The following is a 26,199-nucleotide window of genomic DNA, read 5'->3' as shown; positions in this document are numbered from 1 at the left end:
GTGAGGGAATGGTTGGATGTATTGTTAGGTGGGATAGATGGATGGGTAAGTGAATGGGATGGATAAATGAGTAGGTGGGTGAGTGGACAGGTTGGACAGATAAATGTGTGGGTGGGATGGATAGATAAATGAGTGGATGGGATGGACAGATAAATGAGTTGGTGGGATGGATGGATAAATGAGTGGGTGGGATGGATAAATGAGTTGGTGGGAGGGATGGATAAATGAGTAGGTGGGATGGATGGATAAATGAATGGGTGGGTGGGTGGGATGGATAAATGGGTGGGTGGGACGGATAAATGAGTGGTTGGGATGGATAAATGAGTGGTTGGGTGGGTGAGATGGATAAATGAGTGGGTGGGATGGATAAATGAGTGGGTGGGTGGGTGGGATGGATGAGTGGATAGGATGGATAAATGAGTGGATGGGATGGATAAATGAGTGGGTGGGATGGATAAATGAGTGGGTGGGATGGATAAATGAGTGAGTGGGATGGATAAATGAGTGGGTGGGATGCATAAATGAGTGGGATGGACAAATGAGTGGGTGGGATGGATAAATGAGTGGGTGGGATGGATAAATGAGTGGGTGGGATGCATAAATGAGTGGGTGAGATGGATAAATGAGGGGGTGGGATGGATAAATGAGTGGGTGGGATGCATAAATGAGTGGGATGGATGGATAAATGAGTGGGTGGGATGGATAAATGAGTGGGTGGGATGGCTAAATGAGTGGATGGGATGACTAAATGAGGGGGTGGGATGGATGGATAAATGAGTGGGTGGGATGGATAAATGAGTGGGTGGGATGCATAAATGAGTGGGTGGGATGGATAAATGAGTGGGTGGGATGGATAAATGAGTGGGTGGGATGGATAAATGAGGGGGTGGGATGGATAAATGAGTGGGTGGGATGGATAAATGAGGGGGTGGGATGGTGGATAAATGAGTGGGTGGGATGGATAAATAAGGGGGTGGGATGGATAAATGAGTGGGTGGGATGGATAAATGAGGGGGTGGGATGGATGGATAAATGAGTGGGTGGGATGGATAAATGAGGGGGTGGGATGGATGGATAAATGAGTGGGTGGGATGGATAAATGAGGGGGTGGGATGGATGGATAAATGAGTGGGTGGGATGGATAAATGAGGGGGTGGGATGGATGGATAAATGAGTGGGTGGGATGGATAAATGAGGGGGTGGGATGGATGGATAAATGAGTGGGTGGGATGGATAAATGAGTGGGTGGGATGGATAAATGAGTGAGTGGGATGGATAAATGAGTGGGTGGGATGCATAAATGAGTGGGATGGATAAATGAGTGGGTGGGATGGATAAATGAGTGGGTGGGATGGATAAATGAGTGGGTGGGATGCATAAATGAGTGGGATGGACAAATGAGTGGGTGGGATGGATAAATGAGTGGGTGGGATGGATAAATGAGTGGGTGGGATGCATAAATGAGTGGGTGAGATGGATAAATGAGGGGGTGGGATGGATAAATGAGGGGGTGGGATGGATAAATGAGTGGGTGGGATGCATAAATGAGTGGGTGGGATGGATAAATGAGTGGGTGGGATGGATAAATGAGTGGGTGGGATGGCTAAATGAGTGGATGGGATGACTAAATGAGGGGGTGGGATGGATGGATAAATGAGTGGGTGGGATGGATAAATGAGTGGGTGGGATGCATAAATGAGTGGGTGGGATGGATAAATGAGTGGGTGGGATGGATAAATGAGTGGGTGGGATGGATAAATGAGGGGGTGGGATGGATAAATCAGTGGGTGGGATGGATAAATGAGGGGGTGGGATGGGTGGATAAATGAGTGGGTGGGATGGATAAATAAGGGGGTGGGATGGATAAATGAGTGGGTGGGATGGATAAATGAGGGGGTGGGATGGATGGATAAATGAGTGGGTGGGATGGATAAATGAGGGGGTGGGATGGATGGATAAATGAGTGGGTGGGGTGGATAAATGAGGGGGTGGGATGGATAAATGAGTGGGTAGGATGGATAAATGGGTGGGTGGGATGGATGGATAAATGGGTGGATGGGATGGATAAATCAGTGGGTAGGTGAATGGATGGGATGGATAAAAGAGTGGGTGGGATGGATAGGTGGGTGGGTGGATGAGCATCTAGGTGGATGATGGAATGGGTAAGTAGGTAGGTGGAGATACATAGCAGTATAGAAGATGAGAAACAGTGTAAGCTTCAGACTCAGACTGGCCTAGATTTGAGTCCCAGATTTGAGTCCCAGGTTGTGTCCCAGGCTAGCTATGAAAACGCAAACAAGTCTCTTAACTCTTTAAGACTTCGGTTTCTTGGCTGGGCACAGTGGCTCACACCTGTAACCCCTGCACTTTGGGAGGCAGAGGCCAGAGGATCACTTGAGCCCAGGAGTTCCAGACCAACCTGGGCAACATGGCAAAACCCATCTCTACTGAAAATACAAACATTAGCTGGGCATGGTGGCACACGCCTGTAGTCCCAGCTACTTGAGAGACTGAGGTAGGAGGATTGCTTGAGCCCAGGAGGTCGAGGCTGCAGTGAGCTATGATTACATCACTGTGGTCCAGCCTGGGTGAGTGAGCGAGCCACTTTCTCAAAATCAAAATAAAATAAATTTTAAAAGAATTCAGTTTCTTTATGTCTGAAATAGAGCTATCATATCTATTTTTTAGGGTGGTTGTGAGGATTAAGAAAATGAACATCTAGAATGCTACTGGCACATAGTAGGTGCTCAAGAAAGGTGAGTATCACTGCCAAGTGCTACATTTGGTGGGAGGACTTGGGCCCCTGGAGGTGGCAGCGGTGGGTGGGGAGGGGTGGGTGAAGCTGGTGGTTACCCTGCCGTATTGGATGCTGTCCTTTCCTGCTGGCCATCCTGCCCTGTCAGGGTCATCCAGAGGAACCTCTGTCTGGGCTTCTGAAGTGGTACGGTCCTTCTCAGGGACTGACTTGATGGACCTGTCATTTAGAGGAAATGAAGACAGAGTCAGTATCTCTCCCAATGGTGGGGTGTATGTGCCTAACCCTCAGGCCCACTGACAGCCACTGAGCTCTGGGTACACTCTGTACTCTTTCATTCATTCATTTATCTAACAGAATACTGACCAGATATCACACTTCCCTTCTTCCCATATGGTACCCAGCTAAATGCCATCTATTACCCCAGGGTCAAGCAAGCCCATTCTTCTGATGCCAATTCACAGGATGAACTTAACTTGCCCACCATTGGAACTCTGTTCTCAGAATTTTCTTTTTTTTTTTTGAGATGGGGTCTTGCTACATTGCCCAGGTTGGTCTCAAACTCCTGAGCTCAAGCAATCCACCTGCCTCAGCCTCCCAAAGTGCTGGGATTACAGGCATGAGCCACCACGCCCAGCCTGTTCTCAGAATTTTTATTTTGGCTTAAGCTTTCGTGCAGTTGTTTTGTTCCTACTGTATACCATCAGATTTGTCAGTCCAACTGGCAGAATATAAATTATGCACAATTCAGATGCTAAAGACTCTTTGAATGTTTTATCTGTGGATGAGTGGGCTGACTTAACCTCTGTGCCTCAGTTTCCTCAGCTGTAAAAATAGGAATATTATCTATCTATCCATCCATCCATTTATCCATTCATCTACATACCTGTATATCTACATATACATGTCTACCTACCTCCTATTAAATTAAGGTTAGCCCAAAGCTGCCTCCTTACATATTTTAAGTTTGGCCTAAAGGTTTTCCCCGTACATAGTGAACTGTAACCTAATTGGACTCAAACAGACTGCAACCTACTCCTGTGTCAATCAGTGAGTTTCAGCCAATCAAAGGCAACCAACCATTCAAACCATGTTCCAATAAAGCAAAGCTGAGCTGTAACCAATCCGGCTGTTTCTGTACCTCACTTCTGTTTTCTGTCCTTCACCTTCCTTTTCCTGTCTATTAATCTTTGACCCCATGGCTGTACCAGAGCCTCTCTGGACGTATTCTGGTTCAGGGACTGCCCGATGTGCGGATCATTCTTTGCTTAGTTAACCTCTGTTAGCCAGGTGCAGTGGCTCACGCGTGTAATCCCAGCACTTTGGGAGGCTGAGGCAGGTGGAACACCTGAGGTCAGGAGTTTGAGACCATCCTGGACAACATGGCAAAACCCTGTCTCTACTAAAAATACAAAAATTAGCCGGGCCTGGTCACATGTGCCTGTAGTCCCAGCTACTCAAGAGACTGAGGCATGAGAATCGCTTGAACCTGGGAGACAGGGATTGCAGTGAGCCGAGATTGTGCCATTGCACTCCAGCCTGGGTGACAGAGCAAGATTCTGTCTCAAAAAACCCCCCCCCAAAAAACAAAAAACCTCAGACACATTAAATTTGCTAGAGGTTAATTTGGCACAATCTCGGCTCACTGCAACCTCCGCCTCCGAGGTTCAAGCGATTCTCGTGCCTCAGCCTCCCGAGTAGCTGGGACTACAGGCACATGCCACCACGCCGGCTTTTTAAAAAAAATTTGCTTATTTTTTATTTTTAGTAGAGACGTGTTCACCATGTAGGCCAGGCTGGTCTCGAACTCCTGACCTCTAGCTAGTGATCCACCCGCTTCAGTTTCCCAAAGTGCTGGGATTACAGGTGTGAGCCACCGTGCCCAGCCTTAATGTGTCTACTGGTTTTCTTTTAACATGACTACCTATCCATCTGATCTTACTTCAGATTCTTGTGCGCTGTGAAGGTGGTGGGATTTCTCAGTGTGTGTGTGATTGAGAAGTGTCCTCAGGTTGGCTAGCTGGGATGGGGGTCAGCCCCAATGGTCCCCGGGGACTGAGGCCCCTCAAGATCGCTGCCGCCCACCACCCCTGTATAGCAGGCACTTAAGCTCAGGCCATCTGGTATCAGTGGCCTGTTGTTCTGCTTCCCAAGACCCCTCTCATTAAGAGGGGAGAGTATCAGGCAGCAGGTCCTTGTGCTGCAGACAGCTCCACAGTGAGCCCAGCTGTGTCCTGGCTGGAGGGAGCTGAGAAAAGAGGGGACCGGAGGCCTCCTCCTGGCCCCTTGCCCACGTGTTCTGGCCAGCGTCAAGTGATGCTGTGCATACAGACCCAAGCCCTGTGCATAGCCAGCCTGTCAAAGCATAAGTGGCCGGGCCTGGCATGGTGGTTTACAGCTATGGGGAGGAACCAGTCCTGCCCTACTGCAGCATTCAGACAACTCCAGCAAGCTGGCCTCGGCCCACTTGAAGACATCCATCAATTGGAAGGCATATTGTTCATTCCATGAACTGACCTTATGGGGGCCTAATCATCTTGGCTAACTGGACCAATTTTGGTAAATTATCCCTCAGCAGGGCACCATGGGGGGACTTCAGCAGGTTCTCTATCCATAATGGTTTTGGTTGCCCGCCTAACTGCCCGAGATGCGGGTGGTCCCTTCAGCCACTTCAGCTTGAGCCTGTGCCCTTCTGAGTGTGGCACCACGGTGGACTCACCTCTGGTGTCTAAGCTCGGGCCTCCTGCCTGCAGAGGTGCCTCTGGGGTCCTTGGTGCTGGTCGCAGGTTCTGTTTCTGCAAGGTCAAGAGAGTCCTGTCACACAACATGGCCCAGATACCCACTTTGACACCCACTGACTATGTGGCCTTAACCGCTCTGACCATCCATTTCCCCTGATCTGGCTCCTGCCACGTCTCCAGCAACCTCTCTCAACACCCCACTCTGAGTTCTTCCAGGAACATCCTTCAGGCATTCACTCACTCATTCATTTCTTCAATCAGTGATAACTGAGCACCTACTATGAACTTGAGGTTGGAAAAACAGCATTTAACACTGTACAAAGTCAAGTTACCTCTGTTTCCCCCAACAGCCTTGCTCAAGCAATTCCTTGTGTCTGGAATGCTCTTTTCTGGCTAACTCTCACCTACCCTCAGGTACCATCTCCCCTAGGAAGGACACCTCCCCACCACTATCCCCCAGGTGTGGCCAGTAACTGAAAGCAGATCTGTAGTAGTTTAACCACAGACCTGTAAGCAACAAATAACTGCTACTGTAAGCTGCTAAGATTTGGGGGCTATTTTGTTACACAGCATCATCACAGCAAAAGCTGACCAATACAAACAGGCAAGTTCTATCTTCAAGCTTCAGGACTGTGACATTGTAAATCAACACTTAAGGTTTTAACCAGGGTGGGCCAGTGCTAAGCAGATGTTCTCAAAAGAAGCAAAGCCTGAGATTGAGAGAGACCTGGATGTGAATCCTTGCTTTGTCATGAAGGGATAGTATAGAGGGTAGCGATTAAAAAACACATTCTCTGGAATCAAGTTGCTTGGGTTCAAATCTCAGTGCTGCCACTTACAAGCCATGTAACCTGGGACTAGTTCCTTAACTTCTGGGCCTCAGTTTCCTCATCTGTGAAATGGAAATGATTCTAGTACCAGCCTCACAGGGGCATTATGTTGATTAAATGAGCTAACCTCTGTGATGTGCTGTTAGTTGCTACTTTTCAGTCATTGTGGGTGAGCTTGGCTTGGCAACTTTACTTCCAGAACCTTGCCATGTATCCAGCACACTGTTTTTTTGGATTATTAGAAACCCTAGCTAGCATGGTGTAGCTTTCTAGGCATCAAAGTCCTTCTTGGGCTGTCTCCATAGCAACTCCAAGCATAGACTCTGGAGCTGGACATACTCAAGTTCTAATCTTGTGACCTTGGGCAAGTGATTTAACTCTCTTTGCCTCAGTTTGCTCTTCTGTAAAATGACAGCAATAACTTCACATGCCGCTGGGGGTACTGTGAGAATCAAATGAAATAGTGTATTTTTTACAGAAGCACTTAGCACAGCCCCTGGCTCATAGATGGTGTTACTGGCTATTCTTGGAGAAAGGTGACCTATTAAGAGAGCTGTCTGCTTCCAGGCCTAGGCCTGCAGACAGGGTGTGACCAGAGCACTCCATTCATGCCAGTAGGACCCTTTGAGCCTTTTCCCCCAAGGGTGGCAGGAGCCAGGCATGGAGAATCAGCAAAGCCCACCTAGTACCTCCTTCTCCTGTATCTCCTGGCTGTCTGGCTTGATCCAGAAGACACATGAGGGCCCCCTTCCTCTGCAGAAGCTCCTGGTAGGAACCCATCTCTGCGATGGCCCCATTTGCCAGCACTATGATCCAATCAGCCTGGGGCAGGATGTGGAGTGCGTGCGTCACGAGAATCCGTGTCTGGGCAGGGAAGGGGTAGAAGTTACACACATGTGGCCGGGTGCAGTGGCTCATGCCTGTAATCCCAACACTTTGGGAAGCCAAAGCATGTGGATCACTTGAGGCCAGAAGTTCGAGACCAGCCTGGCTGACACGGCTAAGCCCTGTCTCTACTAAAAATACAAAAATTAGCTAGGTAAGGTGGTGCACACCTGTAGTCTCAGCTACTTTGGAGGCTAAGGCAAGAGAATCACTTGAACCTGGGAGGTGGAGCTTGCAGTGAGGCGAGATTGGACCACAGCACTCCATCCTGGGTGACAGAGCAAGACTCTGTCAAGAAAGGAAAGAAAGAAAAGAAAAGAAAGAAGAAAAGAAAAGAAACAAAGGAAGGAAGGAAAGAGAGAGAGAGAGAAAGAAAGAAAAAAAAATGTACGGCCGGGCGCAGTGGCTCATGCCTATAATCCCAGCACTTTGGGAGGCCGAGGCGGGTGGATCACCTGAGGTCAGGAGTTCGAGACCAGCCTGGCCAACAGGGTGAAACCCTGTCTCTACTAAAAATACAAAAAATTAGCCGGGCGTGGTGGCGGGCACCTGTAGTCCCAGCTACTTGGGAGGCTGAGGCAGGAGAATGGCGTGAACCCAGGAGCCGGAGCTTCCAGTGAGCGGAGATCGCACCACTGCCCTCCAGACTGAAAGACAGAGCGAGACTCCATCTCAAAAAAAAAAAAAAAAGAAAAAAGTTACACATATGTGCTTGGCCAGCCTCCTGAGCTGGGGGTTGGGGTGGCGGTATTGTCCCTGGACTCAGAGTGGGGACAGCTCCCCTTCTTGTGCTCCTGCCACCTTTCTTGTAAACAGCATATCCAAATAGAGAAACAGAGGGGACTCCCCTAGCCTGTGTCTCAAAACAAGAAGACAAGGAGTACATCTGACCCTGGCCAATCATCCACGGCAAAGCTGTAGTAGTTAAATCACAGATCCATAAGGAAGAAACACCTGCTGTTGTAAGCTGCTGGGATCTGGGGGTTGTTTGTTACATAGCATTGTCACAGCAAAAGCTGACCAATACAAAGAGGAAATTGGACTCAAGTGGAAGGGGGAGGTGAGATAAACTTGGGTTAGGACTGGATGCTAAGTGCTTCCTCTGCCTTTGCCCTGTACTGTCTGACACATGTTCCCAAACTTACTGTTCCCTGGAGTAGCCCACCAGGCCCAATGACCTGGTTGAAGACATGCTGGCCAACGTGGGCATCCAGGGCCGCCAGGGGGTCATCCAGCAGGTACACAGCTGCCTTTCTGTATACAGCCCGGGCCAGGCTCAGCCGCTGCTTCTGGCCTCCGGAGAGATTCATGCCCTGTGGCCACAAAAGGAACAGTGGCCTGAGTCAGCATCTACAGGGTGAAACTGGGGTGCCCAGGCTGCGGCAGGTCAGGGCACACCTGCCCATCAGGGTGAGGTACAGCTCAACATGCCTATTCCCTGGAGACAGGCCCAGCTTCCAAGGCACTCGCTCTCGAGCCAACAATGCCTCCATCCTTACCCGACCTCACTTCTCCACTCCCCAAGCACGCTTCCTGGAGGAGTTACCCACACTTCCCAATCCACTCTGTCTCCTCCTGCTCACTCTCTGTATCTCTTTGAGTCCAACTCCTGTTTCCCTTTCTCCACTGAGACCACCATCCATTTCCCTATTCCCTCATCCAGTGGCAGCTTTTCAGTCCTACTTTTTTATTTTAATTTTAATTTTTTTCTTTTAGTTTTTATTGATATGTAATAGTTGTAACTATTTGAGGGGCACAAGTGGTATTTGGATACCTGTAGGGCAGTGGTCCCCAGCCTTTTTGGCACCAGGGACCAGTTTTGTAGAAGACGATTTTTCCATGGACCTGGGGGCAGGGGGATGGTCCGGGGGATGGTTTCAGGATGATTCAAGCACATTACGTTTATTGTGCACTTCTAGTATTATTATTACTGTTGTTGTCATTGTTATTATTGAGATGGAGTTTTGCTCTTGTCACCCAGGCTGGAGTGCAATGGCATGATCTTGACTCACTGCAACCTCTGCCTCCTGGGTCCAAGCAATTCTCCTGCCTCAGCCTCCTGAGTAGCTGGAATTACAGGCACCCACTACCACGCCTGGCTAGTTTCTGTATTTTTAGTAGAGATGGGGTTTCACCATGTTGGCCAGGCTGGTCTTGAACTCCTGCCCTCAGGTGATCCACCCACCTTGGCCTCCCAAAGTGCTGGGATTACAGGCGTGAGCCACTGTGCCCGGCCTACTTGTATTATTATTACATTGTAATATATAATGACTCACCATCATGCAGTATCAGTGGGAGCCCTGAGCTTGTTTTCCTGAAACTAGATAGTCCCTTCTGGGGATGATGGGAGGCAGTGACAGATCATCAGGCATTAGATTCTCATAAGATCCCTCACATGTGCAGTTTACAGTAGGGTTTGTGCTCCTATGAGAATCTAATGCTGCCACTGATCTGACGGGAGGTGGAGCTCAGGCGATGATGGGAACAATAAGGAATGGCTGTAAATACAGATGAAACCTCACTCGCCTGCCCTCTGCCCACCTCCTGCTGTGCTGCCTGCCCAGTTCCTAACAGGCCACAGACTGGTGCTGATCCATGGCCCGGGGTTTGGGGACCCCTGCTGTAGACAATATGTAATGATCAAATCAGGGTAACTGAAATAGTCATCACCTCAAATATTTATCTTTTGTATTGGGAACACAACAATCCTTCTCTTCTAGCTATCTTGAAATATACAAGTAAATGATCATTAACTATAATTTCCCTTGTGCACTATTGATTACTTTAACTTATTCCTTCTATCTAGGCCTTCTTGTCTTTCATTCATTCTTTTAAAACTTATTTTTATTTATTTTTGAGATGGAGTTCCACTCTGTCACCCAGGCTGGAGTGCAATGGCTTGATCTCGGCTCACTGCAACCTCTGCCTACTGGGTTCAAGCGATTCTCCTGCCTCAGCCTCCCAAGTAGCTGGGATTACAGGAACGCCACCATGCCTGGCTAATTTTTGTATTTTTAGTAGAGATGGGGCTTCACCATGTTGGCCAGGCTGGTCTCAAACTCCTGACCTCAAGCAACCCTCCCGCCTTGGCTTCCCAAAGTGCTGGGATTACAGGCATGAGCCACCGTACCCAGCCATTCATTCATTCTTACATTCAGTCATTCCACTAATAACTACTGCCTCGTTATCATAAACCAGGCATGGTTCTAGGTAGGCTCTGGGGAAACAGCAATAAGCAAAACAAAGTTGCTGCTCTCTTAATGGATCCATCATTCTCATGAAGGGGACAGAGACAGGCAATCCATAAACAAGTAACGCAGACAGCACACCAGGTGGAAAGTGCTATGAAGAATAAACAGTAAAGCAGGGGGAGCCAGGTGCAGGGGCTCACGCCTGTAATCCCAGCACTTTGGGAGGCGGAGCTGGGTGGATCACTTGAGGTTAGCAGTTTGAGACCAGCCTGGCCAACATGGTGAAACCCCATCTCTACTAAAAGTACAAAAAGAAATTATCCAGTTGTGGTGGCACATGGCTGTAATTCTAGCTACTCATGAGGCTGAGGTGGGAGGAATGCTTGAACTCAGGAGGTGGAGGTTACAGTGAGCCAAGATTGTGCCACTGCACTCCAGCCTGGGCAACAGAGCGAGACTCCGTCTCAGAAAAAGAAAAAAAAAAAAAAGAGAAAAAGCAGGTGCAGGTGTAGGGTGCACTAACATTAGCAGGGTGGCTGTGGTGGTAGATAAGGTGGTCAGGAAAGGCCTCTCTGTGAAGGTGATAGAAGTGAGGGATGAGCCCTGGGGACTCCTGGGGAGAGCTTTCCAGCAGAGGGAACAGCAGTGCAAAGGCCCTGGGGCCAGAGTGTGCTGTGGGGGATCAGGGAATATCACAGAGACTAAGGTGGCTGCAGTAAAGCTGAGAGATGATGATGGGAGATGGGGCTAATGGATACCAGAGCCAGGTCACAGGGACCTTGCCAGGGATTGTCATGACTTGGGCTTTGTCTCTGAGGTAAATGGGGAGATCACCTGAGGTCCGGAGTTTGAGACCAGCCTGGCCAACATGGTGAAACCCTGTCTCTACTAAAAATATAAAAATTAGCCAGGTGTGGTGGTATGTGCCTGTAATTCCAGCTACTCAGGAGGCTGAGGTATGAGAATTGCTTGAACGTGGGAGGCGGAGGTTGCAGTGAGCCGAGATTGCATCACTGCATGCCAGCCTGTGCAACAGAGCAAGACTCTGTCTCCAAAACAAAACAAAAAACAAAACCACAAGTGGTGGGCTGGATTTGGCTTGGGGTCACAGTTTGCCAACCCCTGCCCAATCCATAGCTCCAGATGCATATATCCTGTTTCTTGGACATCTCTGTCCAGACCCCTTGGTGAGGCCCAGAGAGGGGAAGCAATTACACCAACATTACTCAGCAAGGCAGGGCAGAGTAAGACAGGAGTCTAGGTCTTCTCACTCTCAGTTGTCAGAGAGCTCCTCACTGCCAATCCCTGCCACAACTCCCTGCCTCTCTCTTTGTGTCTATTTCTGCTTATCAATTAGTGATTACGTATTGAGCACCTAGCATGTGCTTGACGCTGAGCTGAGCCCTTTTTCTCCGCTACTTCCCTAACCATTCCTCTCATTTCTCCATCATACTGCCCATGATGAGTCGGGGACCCAAATGACTCCCAACTGCAATGTCTCCCTGTCCCAAAAAGACCCCCAAACTCTCACCTGCTCCCCAGCTGAAGTGTGGACTCCCTCAGGGAAGCTGTCCACATCTGGCTGCAGGGCACAGGCTTCTAGAACTCTCTCCAGCCAGGGTGGGTCCAGCTCCTGCCCGAAGCACACATTCTCTACCACAGAGGTGTTCTGCACCCAGGCCTCCTGGGGCATGTAGGCCACAGCACCCTAAAACACAACTTACTTTGGTCACAGGAGGATGATAGGGACAGAGGTGGGATAGGTTTTGAGGAGCAGTGGGAGCTGGGCTCTCAGTGGTGGGTGAGAGGTGGAGAGAATGAGTGAAAGTGAACTTGGCTGGGATGGGGAGGGTGGGAAGGCAGCGAGGAAGTGGGGCTTTCAGGATGGGGACATCCTAGCAGACAGGCTGGGGGTGGCCTCACCTCGATGCTCACGAACCCCTCCACCTTTGACAGCTCCCCAAGGAGGGCGGACAGCAGGGAGGACTTCCCTGCCCCCACTGGACCGACAACAGCCAGCAGACAGCCCTGGGGCACCGTGAGGTTTATTCTGGACACGCAAGAGGGGAGACTTGACCTTGGTTAGGGTTCAGCCCGCCTCTGTGAGGAAGGATGAGCCCCAGACGGAGCTGAGCTTTCCTGCTCTGGGAGTCTCCAAGAGGACCTGTGGGGCTGTTCTTTTTCCCAGTCCTTGTCTAGCTATTTGAGGAACTATCCTGTGCACATCTGTGCATGTACACATGCACACAAAGCGTGCACACATGCATGCACATTTGCACACTCATACAAGCATGCTAGCATGCACAGCAACACAATGTGGGCACGCATCCACACACACACAAGTGCATGCACATATCCAATCCATGCTCACACGCATACATGTGTGCACACATGCACACCACGCACACACACACACAGAGTTGACTATAGCCTGAGGGTTTCACCAGCCTGGCCTCCTGCCTTGGCTCTTGCGATAAATAGGCTCTTTCCTCCCTCCCTCCCCCTACTCTTGGTCCCGCCCCACTCCTGTCCGCGTCCCACAGCCCATCCTCCACCCAGTGACCAGAGGGATCTGTTAAAACCCAAGTCAGATCATGACACTTCCCAGCTAAACCCGCCAGCACTCCCATTTCACTCAGGGTCAGAGCTAAAGTCCTGACCATCAGGAATGACATCTCCCGCCTCCTTCCGCTCTGTGCCTCAGCTGCTCGGCCCTGGCCTTGCTGACCTCCTTGCTGTTTCTTGAACACAAAAGGCCAGTGATTCTCACCTGGGGGTGACTGCATCCCCCAGGAGTCATTTGGCAAGACCTAGAGATATTTTTGGATGTCACAACCAGTAGGGGGTGCTGCTGGCATCTAGTGGGTAGAGATTGGGTCTGCTAAACATCCCACAATGCACACGACAGCCCCCAACAAAGAAGTTTCAGCCCAAAATATCAACCGTGCTGAGGTTGAGAAACCCAGGTCCAGGCACTCTCCTGCCCCAGGACCTTTGCTGATGCCATTCCCACCGCCTAGAAGGTTCTTCTCCCAGGCCGGGCACGGTGGCTCATGCCTGTAATCCTAGTCCTTTGGGAACTGAGGCAGGTGGATCTCTTGAGGTCAAGAGTTGGAGACCAGCCTGACGAACATGGTAAAACCCATCTCTACTAAAAATACAAAAATTAGCTGGGTGTGGTAGCATGCGCCTGTAATCCCAGCTACTCGGGAGGCTGAGGCAGGAGAATTGCTTGAATCCGGAAGGTGGAGGTTGCAGTGAGCCAAGATCATGCCATTGCACTCCAGCCTGCGTGACAGAGCAAGACTCCGTTTCAAAAAAAAAAAAAAAAAAAAAAGACAGCTCTTCTCCCAGACACTCCTTCCTTATGATCTCGGCTTGAATGCAAAGCCTTCCCTCGCTAGACATGCCATCGTACTCTGTTCCCTTGCTTTGGTTTTCTGTTTGGGCCTCACCTCTATCAGCATGTCACCCCAAGAGAGCAGGGCCCTTGTCTGTTTCCTTCGCCCTATCCCCAATACCTAGAACAGAGCGTGGCCCACACCTAGTGCTCTATCGATGAAGTGAGTGAATGACAACCAATACAAATACTACCTGGGGCATATTCCTTCTCTTCTTAGGGAGTTTCAGGGCTGTCTGAGATTTTTGGCCACAAAGATCAAGCGATAGAGTTGGAGACTATAGATGATCATGACCTCGGACTGATACAGGAGGCACAGAAGTGAGTACAGCTGATAGGGCTGAACCTTGGGGCTCCTCTCAGCCAGCCCTCCCTTGGCATCGTCTTGGCCAGCCTGGGAGCACAGGGGTGTCTCCCCCTAATGGGGGAGGCTCAGATGCCCTGGTCCCCATCTGCAGGAGATACTGGTCTATGCTGTGCAGGTCCCCACCTTCAGGAGGTAGAGATGTATCCTGAGAACCTCCCCGGCAGAGCCCCAGCCCAGCCTAACCCACCCTCCAGTCCCAGGCTGGAAACCTACACCACCTCTCAGGTGGGAGGCAGCAGGAGCCCCACGCATCTTCTCCCTAAAAACATGAGGCTGGTTACTACGGGTGTCGTTCTGTACCTGTGGAGGCAGGGAGGGCTTTCCTGGGACCAGGCGAAGGTGGCACTGTGTATGGTGATGCAATCCTTCCCGGCAGCTGCAGGGCACAAGAGGCCATTTACAGGAGACCCCTGACCTGGCCGGCCTCTGCATCGGAGAGGCCCCCAGGCACCATCCGCTGCCCCCCCAGGGGCAGAGGCTGCAGGAAGAAATCTCTCCCACTGAACAAATTGCCCTGCTACTCACTGGCTTGTGGGTGACCCCGCAGGGTTCTTGTTCTGTCCGTGTCCCATGGCTACATAATCCAGGGGGAGGCAAACTGTGGCCCAGAGACCAAATCCTGCCTGCTGCCTTTTCTTATAAATAAAGTTTTATTGGAACACGGCCACATCCATTCATTTCTATATGTCATGCTTTGAGCAGTTGTGACAGAGACTGTGTGGCCCACAGGCCTAAAATATGCACAATCTGGTCATTTATGGAAAAAGTTAGTGAATTTCTGAAATAAATTATCATCAAATCCCAGCCTTCCCAGAGTTAAGGGGGTGTTATTAATTTCACTGTGGCCGGCACAGTGTCTCATGCCTGTAATCCCAGCACTTTAGGAAGCAGAGGTGGTAGGATCACTTGAGGTCAGGAGTTTGAGACCAGCCTGGCCAACATGGCAAAACCCTGCCTCTACCAAAAAATACAAAAATTAGCCAGGCGTGGTGGTGGGCGCCTGTAATCACAGCTACTCGAGAGGCTAAGGCAGGAGAATTGCTTGAACCCAGGAGGCGGAGGTTGCAGTGAACCAAGATTGCACCACTGCACTCCAGCCTGGATGACGGAGTAAGACTGTGTCTCAAAAATAATACTAATTATTACTATTATTATTTCACTGTGATAACAAGTATAATTAGATTAGTGGTTCTTGATCCTTAAGACGTAGTTAGAATCGCCTGAAAGATTTTCTAAAAATCAAAGCTCTCATGGCTTAGCCCAGATCAACTAAATTCATCCTCACAATTAGCTGCTATAATGATTAACATGCCCATTTTGGAGATGGGAACACGGAGGCTCAGAGAGATGATCTACTTGTCAGGATCACCCAGCTAGTCAGTGCTGGGGCTGGGATTTGGACCTGGGCAGTTGAATGCCACAGGCTCGGCTTACCACTATGTGGGTGTTTTCCAGGTACACAGATTGCCCAGATTCTTCATTGCAACAAGGGAGAGGGTGTCTTGGCCCGTGGCGTAAAAGAAGGATGGGGTGGAGGGGGAAGCCCAGGTAACTTGAGCTTGGTAAGTCTCATCGTGCAATGGTGCTTGAAATGTTGCTATTTTCCAGCTTGATCAAAATGCTGTCATGCTTATTACCTGGGACTTTCTGCATGAGGACAAGGACCTGGTCTGTTAGAGCAGGAGTCCTCAACCCCCAGGCCACAGACTGGTACCAGTCTGCAGCCTCTTAGGAACTGGGCCATACAGCAGGAGGTGAGCGCAGGGCAGGTGAGCAGAGTGTCATCTGTGTTTACAGCCATTCCCCATCACTCCCATCACCGCCTGAGCTCCACCTCCTGCCAAATCAGCAGCAGCAATAGATTCTCATAGGAGCATGAACACTTGTGAACTGTGCATGTGAGGAATCTGGGTTGCATGTTCCTTTTAAGAATCTAATGCCTGATGATCTCTGTCTCCCATCACCCGCTTTGGGGCCATCTAGTTGACGGAAAGCAAGCTCAGGGCTCCCACTGGTTCTACGTTATGGTGAGTTGTATAATTATTTCATTATATAGTACAATGTAATAATAATAAAGGGCACAATAAATGGAATGTGTTTGAATCATCCCAAAACCACGCGCCTCGCCCCGGTCCGTGGGAAAACTGTCTTCCACAAAACCAGTCCCTGGTGCCAAAAAGCTTGGGGACCACTGTGTTAGAGTGTTCCCTGTTGTACACCCAGGATGGTACAAAGTGGGCACTCAGTGAGTGGTCGCTGAATGGCTAGCAGAAAGAAGAGCAGCACAGTGCCAGTTTCCAAGTGACACGCAGATGGCGTGATCTGCACGTGTCATCCATTGCCCGCAGCCCCCATCTCCCCCCAGTGCTGATGCTGGCTTGCCATTATGGGCCGGGGTGGCCCCCACATCCCCCATCCCCCATCCCTCCCACACCCCTCCTGCCAGACTCAGCACTCACCGCTTCCAGAGGAACTTGAGTCTACGGCACCAGGGTCAACTTCTTCCAGGCAGAGGAAGGTGACCAGACGGTCAAAGGACACCCGGGCCTAGGAAAACCGAAGCCGCAGGTCACCCAGCAAGAAGAGCAAAGAACTCGGGTTTTGGGTGTCGGTGTCTCAAGATGTGTGGCAACAGCTTCCTGTCTACCAAGCTCTGTGCATAGGAGGCGTGAGGACAAAGCTTTCTAGTTCATGGGAAACGATGCAACCCAAGTGGTGACCTTGATGGTGGTGATCTCCCACCTCTGCGATCCTACAAATCAGTGACACCGAAGCAAGCCAGCTGCCATTCTGCAGACAAGATCTGGGAAGAGGTGGTGGCTTTTCCAATAAGGTTATCAAGCCATTATGTGGAACAATTTCAAATGTTGTCCACCTGGGGGCGCTCTCTCCCAGTCACAAACCCATCTTTGGGGAAGAAAGAGACCAGTCGTTAAAATAGAGATTAGGCCAGGTGCAGCGGCTCATGCCGGTAATCCCAGCACTTTGGGAAGCCAAGTGCAGGAGGATCACTTGAGGCCAGGAGTTGGAGACCTGGGGAACATAGCAAGACTCTTTGTTTCTACAAAAAATTTAAAAAATTAGCCGGATGTGGTGGCCCATGCCTGTAGTCCCAGCTACTCAGGAGGCTGGGAGGTAGAAGCATCACTTGAGTCCAGGAGTTTGAGCATGCAGTGAGCTGAGATCGTGCCACTGCACTCCAGCCTGGGTGACAGAGTGAGACACTGTCTCGATAAATAAATAAAATAAATAAATAAATAAATAAGGCGGCCAGGCGCGGTGGCTCATGCCTGTAATCCTAGCACTTTGGGAGGCTGAGGCGGGCTTATTACATGAGGTCGGGAGTTCAAGACCAGCCTGGCCTGGCCAACATGGTGAAACCCTGTCTCTACTAAAAACACAATAAATAAATAAATAAGACTGGGTGCAGTGGCTCATGTCTGTAATCAGCACTTTGGGAGGCCAAGGTGGGCAGATCACCTGAGGTCAGTGGTTCAAGACCTGCCTGGCCAACATGGTGAAATCTCATCTCTGCTAAAAATACAAAAAAAAAAAAAAAAAAATTAGCTGGGCATGGTTGTGCATGCCTGTGGTCCCAGCTACTTGGCAGGCTGGGGCAGGAGAATCACTTGAATCTGCAAGGTAGATCTTGCAGTGAGCCGAGATTGCACCACTGCACTCCAGCCTGGGTGACAGAGTGAGACTCCATCTCAAATAAATAAATAAATAAAAATAAAAAATAAAAAACATGGAGATGGCTCAGGTATGCCGCCGTTTCTTGTTTTCATCATGCTGAAAGGACTAGAGATAGCAAAGGAAGAGAAACAAAATCGCTTTGTATAAAAAAGGGAACTGACATGATTGCTTGTATGTGGAATTGCTGGGCAGATGGACAAGTATGCATGTCCTGAGGGTGTGTGTGGAAAGGTCTGCACATTGCCCTCCAAAGGCTGACCCCTTCCAGATGTATTTGCTGTACTCTCTGCCCGCCTCTGTTCTTGCCCCTACCTGCCTCTTTTCCAGCTCCACACCATCCCTCTCCCTCCCACTCTGTCTTCCCTCTCCTCTGCAAATGGCAGGGGTAGGGAAGCTGGAGCCAGGTGTAGCCCACACACTCTCCCAGGATGGCTCCAGCCCTTGCACCCACCTCACCTGGACTAGGGAGTGGATGGAGAAGGGCAGGAAAGCCTGGGCCTTGTTGAGGATGTTGAGAACTGTGAGAGTCACAAAGGCTTTCTCTGCATCCATAGCATTCTCGGCCACCAGAGTGTGGACAGCAAACACCACCAGTGCGACCTGGGGGGACACGTGGGGCAACAGTGAGACACGCAAGCATGGATAGGGCAGCCTGGGCAAGCTGTGGTGACTGCACGGTCCATGTGGCCCACCCGCCATGTCCGCATGTGCTTCCCTCTGTAGATCCCACTCCCAGTCCTGCTAACACATGTCCTCTCCGCAGTCATAAGCTACATAAGGCTCTCTCTAAAGACACAGCGCATTGCTAATGGTGATGAGTGTGCAGCCCCACGGCTCTAGGCGTCACTAGAACCTAGGGGAGAACCTAATGCCTCTAGGTTCCAGGCATCGGGGGACAGCAGAGTTTTTGATCTTGGTAGCCCTGTTGTTCTAGACGTGGTGGAACTTGTGATTCTAGAGTCCCTTGGAAGATGACTCTAAAGTTGCAGGCAGGAGCAGCACTTGAGGGCTCTAGGTGTTGGTGCCATTTGTGGTGCTTTTTTTTTTTTTTTTTGAGATGAAGTCTTGCTCTGTCGCCCAGGCTGGAGTACAGTGGCATGATCTCGGCTCACTGCAACCTCTGCCTCCTGGGTTCAAGTGATTCTCCTGCCTCAGACTCCCAAGTAGCTGGGATTACAGGCGCCCGCCACTGCAACCAGCTAATTTTTATATTTTTAGTAGAGACAGGGTTTCGCCATGTTGGCCAGGCTGGTCTTGAACTCCTGACCTCAGGTGATCCACCCATCTCGGCCTCCCAAAGTATTGGGACGACAGGCATGAGCCACCACACCCAGCCTATGTATCCAATTTTTTAAAACTGTGGTTTAGGAAGGTTGTTCTGACAGCAATATGAAATAAATTACAGAATGGCAGGACAAGGATCACGTCCAGTGACAGGGTGGCTATGGACATCTGCTGGCCAGGATCAGGGAAGTCACTCTGACCCAGGATTCTACCTCTGCCACCCCCCTGCATCTGTACCCTCCTCCCCACATTGGTAGAAGCCTGGAACTCTCTCTGAGAGTTCAGCAGACTTTATCAGCCACTGCCACCTTTGCTAGAATAATATGATTAATTAGTTCTTGTAGAAGACAGCAGGGACCCAGAGAGAACAGGATCCAGAATGAGTGGGTTTTGATGGACAGGGTGGTAGGATCTGGGGGGCTCCACCTACCTCACCCTGCCCCCACCCACCTCACCCTGCCCCCACCCCTGCACTCCTTCCCCAATGCTGCTCAGCATAGAGACTAGAGTGACGTCACCAGAAATGTAGACACTTGGAAGGACACCAGCAACACAGAGAAGAGGAGGCCGGAGGTCCGCAAGGCGCCCAGCTCCTGGCCTCGGATGCCCAGGACTCTGTCGAGAAAGGCTCCCTCCCAGCCATGGAACTTGATGGTCTTCGAGTTCCTGAGGATAGAGCTGGTGAGCCGTGCCCGTGAGTCCTTCTGCCTCATTTGCTCCTCCTGGGATCGGAGGGGAGAAGAGAGATGAAGACAGGGACAGTTGAGAATTCTTCCCTGCACCCTGACAGCCACCCTTCAGCAAATCCCATTCATCTCACCAAACTGCGTCCCAAACCTGTCTGCCTCTCAGCATCTCTGACCCTCACTCCTGGTCCAACCACCATCATCCTGTACCTGGACTTCTGCAGGAGTGCCCCTGGGACAGTGTGCCCCACGGAGGAAGCCTCTGATGCCTGGAGAACCGAGGCAGCCTGAGCCCACCTGGGTATGGCACCATCAGGAAGGCTACCTGGAGGTGGTTGATGCCTGAGCTACGTCTTTTTTTTTTTTTTTTACCTTTTACATTTTTTGTGGAGTTGGGGTCTCGCTATGTCGCCCAGGTTGGCCTCGAGCTCCTGGGCTCAAGTGATCCTCTGCCCTCAGCCTCCTAAAATGCTGGGATTACAGCCTGAGCTAAATCTTAAATGACCAGGAAGTGGGTGCTGAGCAGGCAGAGGATGGGGGGATGGAGCTGGAGAAGAGGGAGGGGAGGGGCTTGAGATGGGGGTGGGGGGTGGGGGCTGGGGGGTAGGGGGGTGGCGGGGGCAGCTAAAACCCAGGCACAGGGAATAGCATGACTCAGAGGACACTCGGTGTGACCAGAGGAGCATGTGGGCAGGGTCACTTGGCACTTTAAAGTCAGGCAGAGGAATTCAGGGTCTCCTGTGCTTCACCATGGGGCGGGGGGCATCATCAGAGGGGCAGCTGCCTGGAGAAGGTTTTACTTTTTGAGACCGAGTCTTGCTCTGTCGCCCAGGCTGGAGTGCAGTGGTGCGGTCTCGGCTCACTATAACCTCCGCCTCCTGGGTTCAAGCGATTCTCCTGCCTGAGCCTCCCGAGTAGCTGGGATTGTAGGCGCCCGCCACCATGCCTGGCTAAATTTTGTATTTTTTGTGGAGGCAGGGTTATGCCATGTTGGCCAGGCTGGTTTTGAACTCCTGACCTCAGGTGATCTGCCCGCCTCGGCCTCCCAAAGTGCTGGGATTACAGGTGTCAGCCACTGTGGCCGGCCTAGAATGTTTTAGAGGAGGCCACACAGGAGGCTGGAGAAACAGCCCAGGTGACAGACGGACACTGGGACAGCTGGGCCAAGAGAGGAAATAAGCTCCTTCCTTCCATCCCCCATCCCTCCCTCTCTCTTTCCCGCCTTTTCTTTCCTTCCTTCCCTATCTCCTTTCTTCCTCTTTCCTTCGCTTTCTTCCTTCCCTCTTTCCTTTTCTTTCCTTCCCTCCCTCCCCGCTTTCTTTCTTCTCTCCCTCATTCCTTCTCTTCCTCCCTCAATTCTTTCCTTCCCTCCTTCCCTCTGTCCTTCTTCCCTTTTCTTGTCTTTCCTTCCCTCCCTCCTTTTCTCTCCTTCCCCTCCCTCCTTCCTCTCCTCCTTTCCTTCTTCCCTTCCTCTCTCCTTCCCTTCTTCCCTCCCTCCTTCTTCCATAGTTCACAAACACTTACTGAGAACCTTCTGCCTGCCAAGCACTAACTAGATGCCGAGTTGGCCACAGTCAGTGGCCTGTGCTGTTGCAAACTTCCAGTTAAGGAGAACAAGGCAATCAACCCCTGTCGGGTGCTTCCTGCAGGGCCCTGTAGGATGTGGGAAGTGCTGTGGGGGGAAAAAAGCAAAAACAAACCCAGGGCAGGCAAAGGAGAGGCTGCTGCTGGGAGGAGAGGGATGGACGTGCTGTTTCCTTGCTGGAGGGTGATGAGGGAAGCCGCCCTGACTACAGGGAGGTGACGGAGGGTCTTCGGGAGTGAGGGTGATCCAGGCGGAGGGAACAGCTAAAGTGAAGGCCTGCAGGGATGTGTGAGATCTGGCAGGTTTGAGGATGGGAGATGTGCGGGGAAAGGCAGGGAAGGAGGGGAGACGGGTAGAAGGTGAGGTTGGAAGCAATGAGGCCAGCTCAGGGCGGGCCTGGTGGGCCACTGTGGGGTCTTTGGCTCAGTCTGAGGAAAATGGGGCCGCTGTGGGTCTGAGTAGAGGAGGGGTACAACGTATTTGGTTTGCATAGGTCTCCTCTGGCTGGGAGTGGAGAGAGGCTGAGGGCAGAAGCGGGGAGTGAGCCAGGGGCTTGCTGCTGTGACCTGGGTTACAGATCATGGGGTTTGGAGAGCCTATGCTGGGAAGGGTGACATTTTGGATGCATTTTGAAGGTGATGCCAAGCAAATCTGCTGACAGATGGGATGTGAGAGAAAAAGGCATTCAACTGACCCAGGGCCTGTGGCCTGAACACTGGAGGGACGGAGCCACTGTCCATTGAGACGGTAGTGGGAGGGGGTGCAGGTCTGAGTGATGGGCAGCTCACAGACGACAAGAACAAAGCCAGACCCGTGGGCTCGCACTCAGCTCTCCCCTCCCCATCTCCCACACCAGGACCTGTGGCTTCCTCCCTACTTCCTGCCTGGTCCGTCCCTTTCCCAAAAGCCAGACCTGATGGTGGTTCCTTTTCTTGGTGATGAAGAAATTCAGAGGGAGGAGGCTCAGGAAGACAGCGATGGCAGTGAGGGCGGAGGGCCCCAGGAGCTGGGGACAGAAGGGGCAGGATGTCAGGAGATCCCGAGGAGCCCAGCTCTCAGAGGCACGTGAACCAGAGCAACTCCATCTTGAATAGGGGCTGGGTAAAATGAGGCTGAGACCTACTGGGCTGCATTCCCAGACGGTTAAGGTATTGTAAGTCACAGGATGAGATAGGAGGTCGGCACAAGATACAGGTCACAAAGACCTTCCTGATAAAACAGGTTGCAGTAAAGAAGGCGGCCAAATCCCACCAAAACCAAGATGGCTACGAGAGTGACCTCCCGTCATCCTCACTGCTACACTCCACCAGCACCATGACAGTTTACAAATGCCATGGCAACATCAGGAAGTTACCCTATATGGTCTAAGAAGGAAAGGCATGAATAATCCACCACTTGTTTAGCACATCATCAAGAAATAACCATAAAAATGGGCAACCAGCAGCCCTCTGGGTTGCTCTCTCTATGGAGTAGCCATTCTTTTAGATCTTTACTTTACTAAAAAACTTGCTTTTGGCCGGGCACGGTGGATCATGCCTGTAATCCCAGCACTTTGGGAGGCCGGAGGCGGGCGGATCACCTGAGGTCAGGAGTTCGAGACCAGCCTGGCCAACATAGTGAAACACAGTCTCTACTAAAAATATAAAAACTAGCCAGGTGTGGTGGTGGGCACCTGTGATCTCAGCTACTCGAGAGGCTGAGGCAGGAGAATAGCTTGAACCCGGGAGGCGGAGCTTACAGTGAGCCACACTCGCACCACTGCACTCCAGCCTGGGCGGCAGAGTGAGACTCCATCTCAAAAAACAAACAAACAAACACTTGCTTTCACTTTATGGACTCGCCCTGAATTCTTTCTTGCATGAGATCCAAGAACCCTCTCTTGGGATCTGGATCAGGACCCCTTTTCTGTAACATAGCTGCAGATCCTGAAGGTGGTCAGACTTGGGTCCTAAAATGGGGATGTCAGGGAATCTGATAAGGGCAGCCACCAGGTCCCAGGGATCTGTGCTCATGGGGTCTGCTGTGTCAGGAGATGCCTGCTGAAGGTGGGGTCCTTCAATGTCAGGGAGGGAAACAGCCCTCTTACACAATAGGGAGAGAGTTATATTCAAGACAGATTGTGCACACACACGAGTGGGACTGGGGGGTGTTCCCAGCCACAACAGTAAAGTTGAGACCTATGGAATCAGGACCTGGTTCAAATCCTGACCCTGAGAGTTTTGAGTGTGGCCTTGGGGCAAGTCACCTCCCTCAGGTGCAATTCTCTTGTCTGCAAAATGGGAATAGAGTTGTTCTCATTGGGCATTTTCTCTTATTGCGTTTAATTATTTTCCTAATCTTCATTTCATCCCTCGCAAGGGTTGTCAGATTTAGTAAATCATCATACAGAATGCCCAGTTACATTTGAAGATAAAGAGTGAATAAGGTTTTAGTCTAAGTCTCGTGAAATATTTGGGACATACACTGAGAAATTCTTCCGTTTGTCTGAAACTCACACTTCATTGAATGTCCTGTGTTTCTCTGGCAACCCTGCTCCCCCACCAACGTGGTGATTTTGGGATAGTTATCTTCCCCCTCTCAGCTTTGGTTTCTAGATCTGGAAAATGTGGAAGTCGGGGGTAGAATAAATGATTTTTAAGTTGCTGTGACTTTCTGAGATTTCTGCACAGGTTATTTGGATCCATTCTCTTGACAAGCCCCACCCCAACTCCAGTCTGTGTGCCTCAGTTTCCCGTCTCAGTCCTTAGGAACACTATGTTTATTTATTTATTTATTTATTTAGAGATGGATTCCTGTTCTGTGACCCAGGCTGGAGTGGAGTCTCATGATCTTGGCTCACTGCAACCTCTGCTTCCCAAGCGATTCTCCTGTCTCAGCCTCCTGAGTAGCTGGGATTACAGGCGTGTGTCACTCGGCTAATTTTTGTATTTTTAGTAGAGATGGGGTTTCACCACGTTGCCCAGGCTGGTCGCGAACTCCTGGCCTCAAGTGATCCACCCACCTCAGCCTCCCAAAGTGCTGATATTACAGGTTTGAGCCACCCCACCTGGCCTGGGAACACTATTTTCTAACCTTGGGCCAGTTTGTTTCATTTATGCGGCAATGGCGCTACCTACTGGCTCAATGGAGAAGTGCGCAGAGGGTAAACACCAGCCCACAACAGGGCTTAGAAAAACACTCAAGGAATGTGAGCAGAAGATGAACATCTCTGTCTGGGGGGAAAATGGTATCATTAAACTGTAGCAACCTCAGTGTCCACTCCTCCTTCACCAAGACCTCACGGTGATGTTAGGAACTGTCTACCAAGAGGCAGGAAAAGTACACAAGCGAAGTAACATGGTGCATTATCTATGGATATCTTGTTGGTCTCATCTAATTTTTTTTTTTTTTTTTTTTTTTTTTTTTAGAAGGAGTCTCACTCTGTCGTCCAGGCTGCGGTGCAGTGATGTGATCTCAGCTCACTGCAACCTCCACCTCCCGGGTTCAAGTGATTCTCCTGCCTCAGCCTCCCTAGTAGCTGGGATTACAGGCACATGCCACCATGCCCAGCTAATTTTTATATTTTCAGTAGAGACGGGGTTTTGCCATGTTGGCCAGGCTGGTCTTGAACTCCTGACCTCAAGTGTTCTGCCGGCCTTGACCTCCCAAAGTGCTGGGATTACAGGCGTGAGCCACTGTGCCCCGCCTGGTCTCATCTGATTTTTAGCAACGGTGGGGTCAACCTGATTAATTGCCCTGAATTTTCCCGTGTTCTTCCTCTCTCCCTCTCTTTCTTCCTAATGATGACATTTATGTACTGCACATGAAGCCCTGTCTGAGTGCCTTATGTTGTAATTGCTAAGCACCTGCCTATTGTTTGCAAGGCCCTGGAATACAAGGTGAAGACACTGGAAAAAGTCCTGGCCCCTAGCCCTAGCAAAAACAATCATATGCATGAGCATTCGAGTTTTTTTTGGAATATTCAGCAATTACAATCAAAATGCCATTAACAGTTTTTACAAGGCCAGGCACAGTGGCTCATGCCCGTAATCCCAGCACTTTGGGAGGCTGAGGTGGGCAGATCACCTGAGGTCAGGAGTTCAGGACCAGCCCAGCCAACATGGTGAAACCCAGTTTCTACTAAAAATACAAAAATTAGCCAGATGTCTTGGTGCACGCCTGTAATCCCAGCTACTCAGGAGGCTGAGGCTGGATAATTGCTTGAACCTGGGAGGTGGAGGTTGCAGTGAGCCGAAGTTGTGCCATTGCACCAAAGCCTGGGCAACACAGTGAGACTCTGTCTCAAAAAAAAAAAAATCAAAAGGATACTATTTCATGACATATGAAAATGATATGCACTTCAAATGTCAGCATCCATAAATAGAGTTTTATTGGAGGAATACCATGCCTGTTTGCTTAGTAAGGTCTACAGCCACTTCTGCACTCCAAGGGCAGAGATGAATATTTGCAGAAGAGATGGTGTGGCCTCCAGTGTAAAAAGCATCTACTGTCTTATCCTTTATGGAAAAGTAACTAATGATAATATTACAAATACCTACAGGGTGCAGTTGTGTGCCCGGCACCCTTTTAAGTGCTTTCTACATATGGGCTGGTTTTATGCCTCAGCCCCTCTGGGGCAGGAGTGCTACTGTTAATTATGATCCTCACGTTGGAGACAAGAACAGGAGGCACAGAGAGAGTAGGTTCCTTGCACACGGATTCACAACTGGTAAGTGGTCAGAAGCAGGATTTGAGCCTAGGCAGTTCCCGATACAGAGTCTAATTTTATTTTTATTTTTA

The 26,199-nt window shown here is 50.4% G+C and overlaps 1 protein-coding gene across 1 annotated transcript in view; it reads right to left on the bottom strand.

Moving 5' to 3' along the window:
* Window positions 1–26,199, bottom strand: part of LOC134729300 (ATP-binding cassette sub-family C member 6-like) — a 44,958-nt gene that overhangs the window by 1,966 nt on the left and 16,793 nt on the right. The window contains exons 8-18 of the mRNA XM_063597581.1: window positions 22,334–22,426; window positions 19,668–19,871; window positions 18,322–18,465; window positions 16,629–16,716; window positions 14,470–14,545; window positions 12,326–12,452; window positions 11,934–12,110; window positions 8,357–8,524; window positions 7,016–7,190; window positions 5,475–5,550; window positions 2,854–2,974 (exon numbers count right to left, since the gene is read on the bottom strand). Coding sequence (XP_063453651.1) covers window positions 2,854–2,974; window positions 5,475–5,550; window positions 7,016–7,190; window positions 8,357–8,524; window positions 11,934–12,110; window positions 12,326–12,452; window positions 14,470–14,545; window positions 16,629–16,716; window positions 18,322–18,465; window positions 19,668–19,871; window positions 22,334–22,426 — 1,449 coding nt within the window. The remainder of the gene's footprint in view (window positions 1–2,853; window positions 2,975–5,474; window positions 5,551–7,015; window positions 7,191–8,356; window positions 8,525–11,933; window positions 12,111–12,325; window positions 12,453–14,469; window positions 14,546–16,628; window positions 16,717–18,321; window positions 18,466–19,667; window positions 19,872–22,333; window positions 22,427–26,199) is intronic.

This window comes from Pan paniscus, chromosome 18 (genome assembly GCF_029289425.2).
Source record: "Pan paniscus chromosome 18, NHGRI_mPanPan1-v2.0_pri, whole genome shotgun sequence".
Classification (NCBI taxonomy): domain Eukaryota; kingdom Metazoa; phylum Chordata; class Mammalia; order Primates; family Hominidae; genus Pan; species Pan paniscus.
The sequence above is the reverse complement of the archived record's forward strand: the minus strand, read 5'-3'. Positions and strand labels throughout refer to the sequence as shown.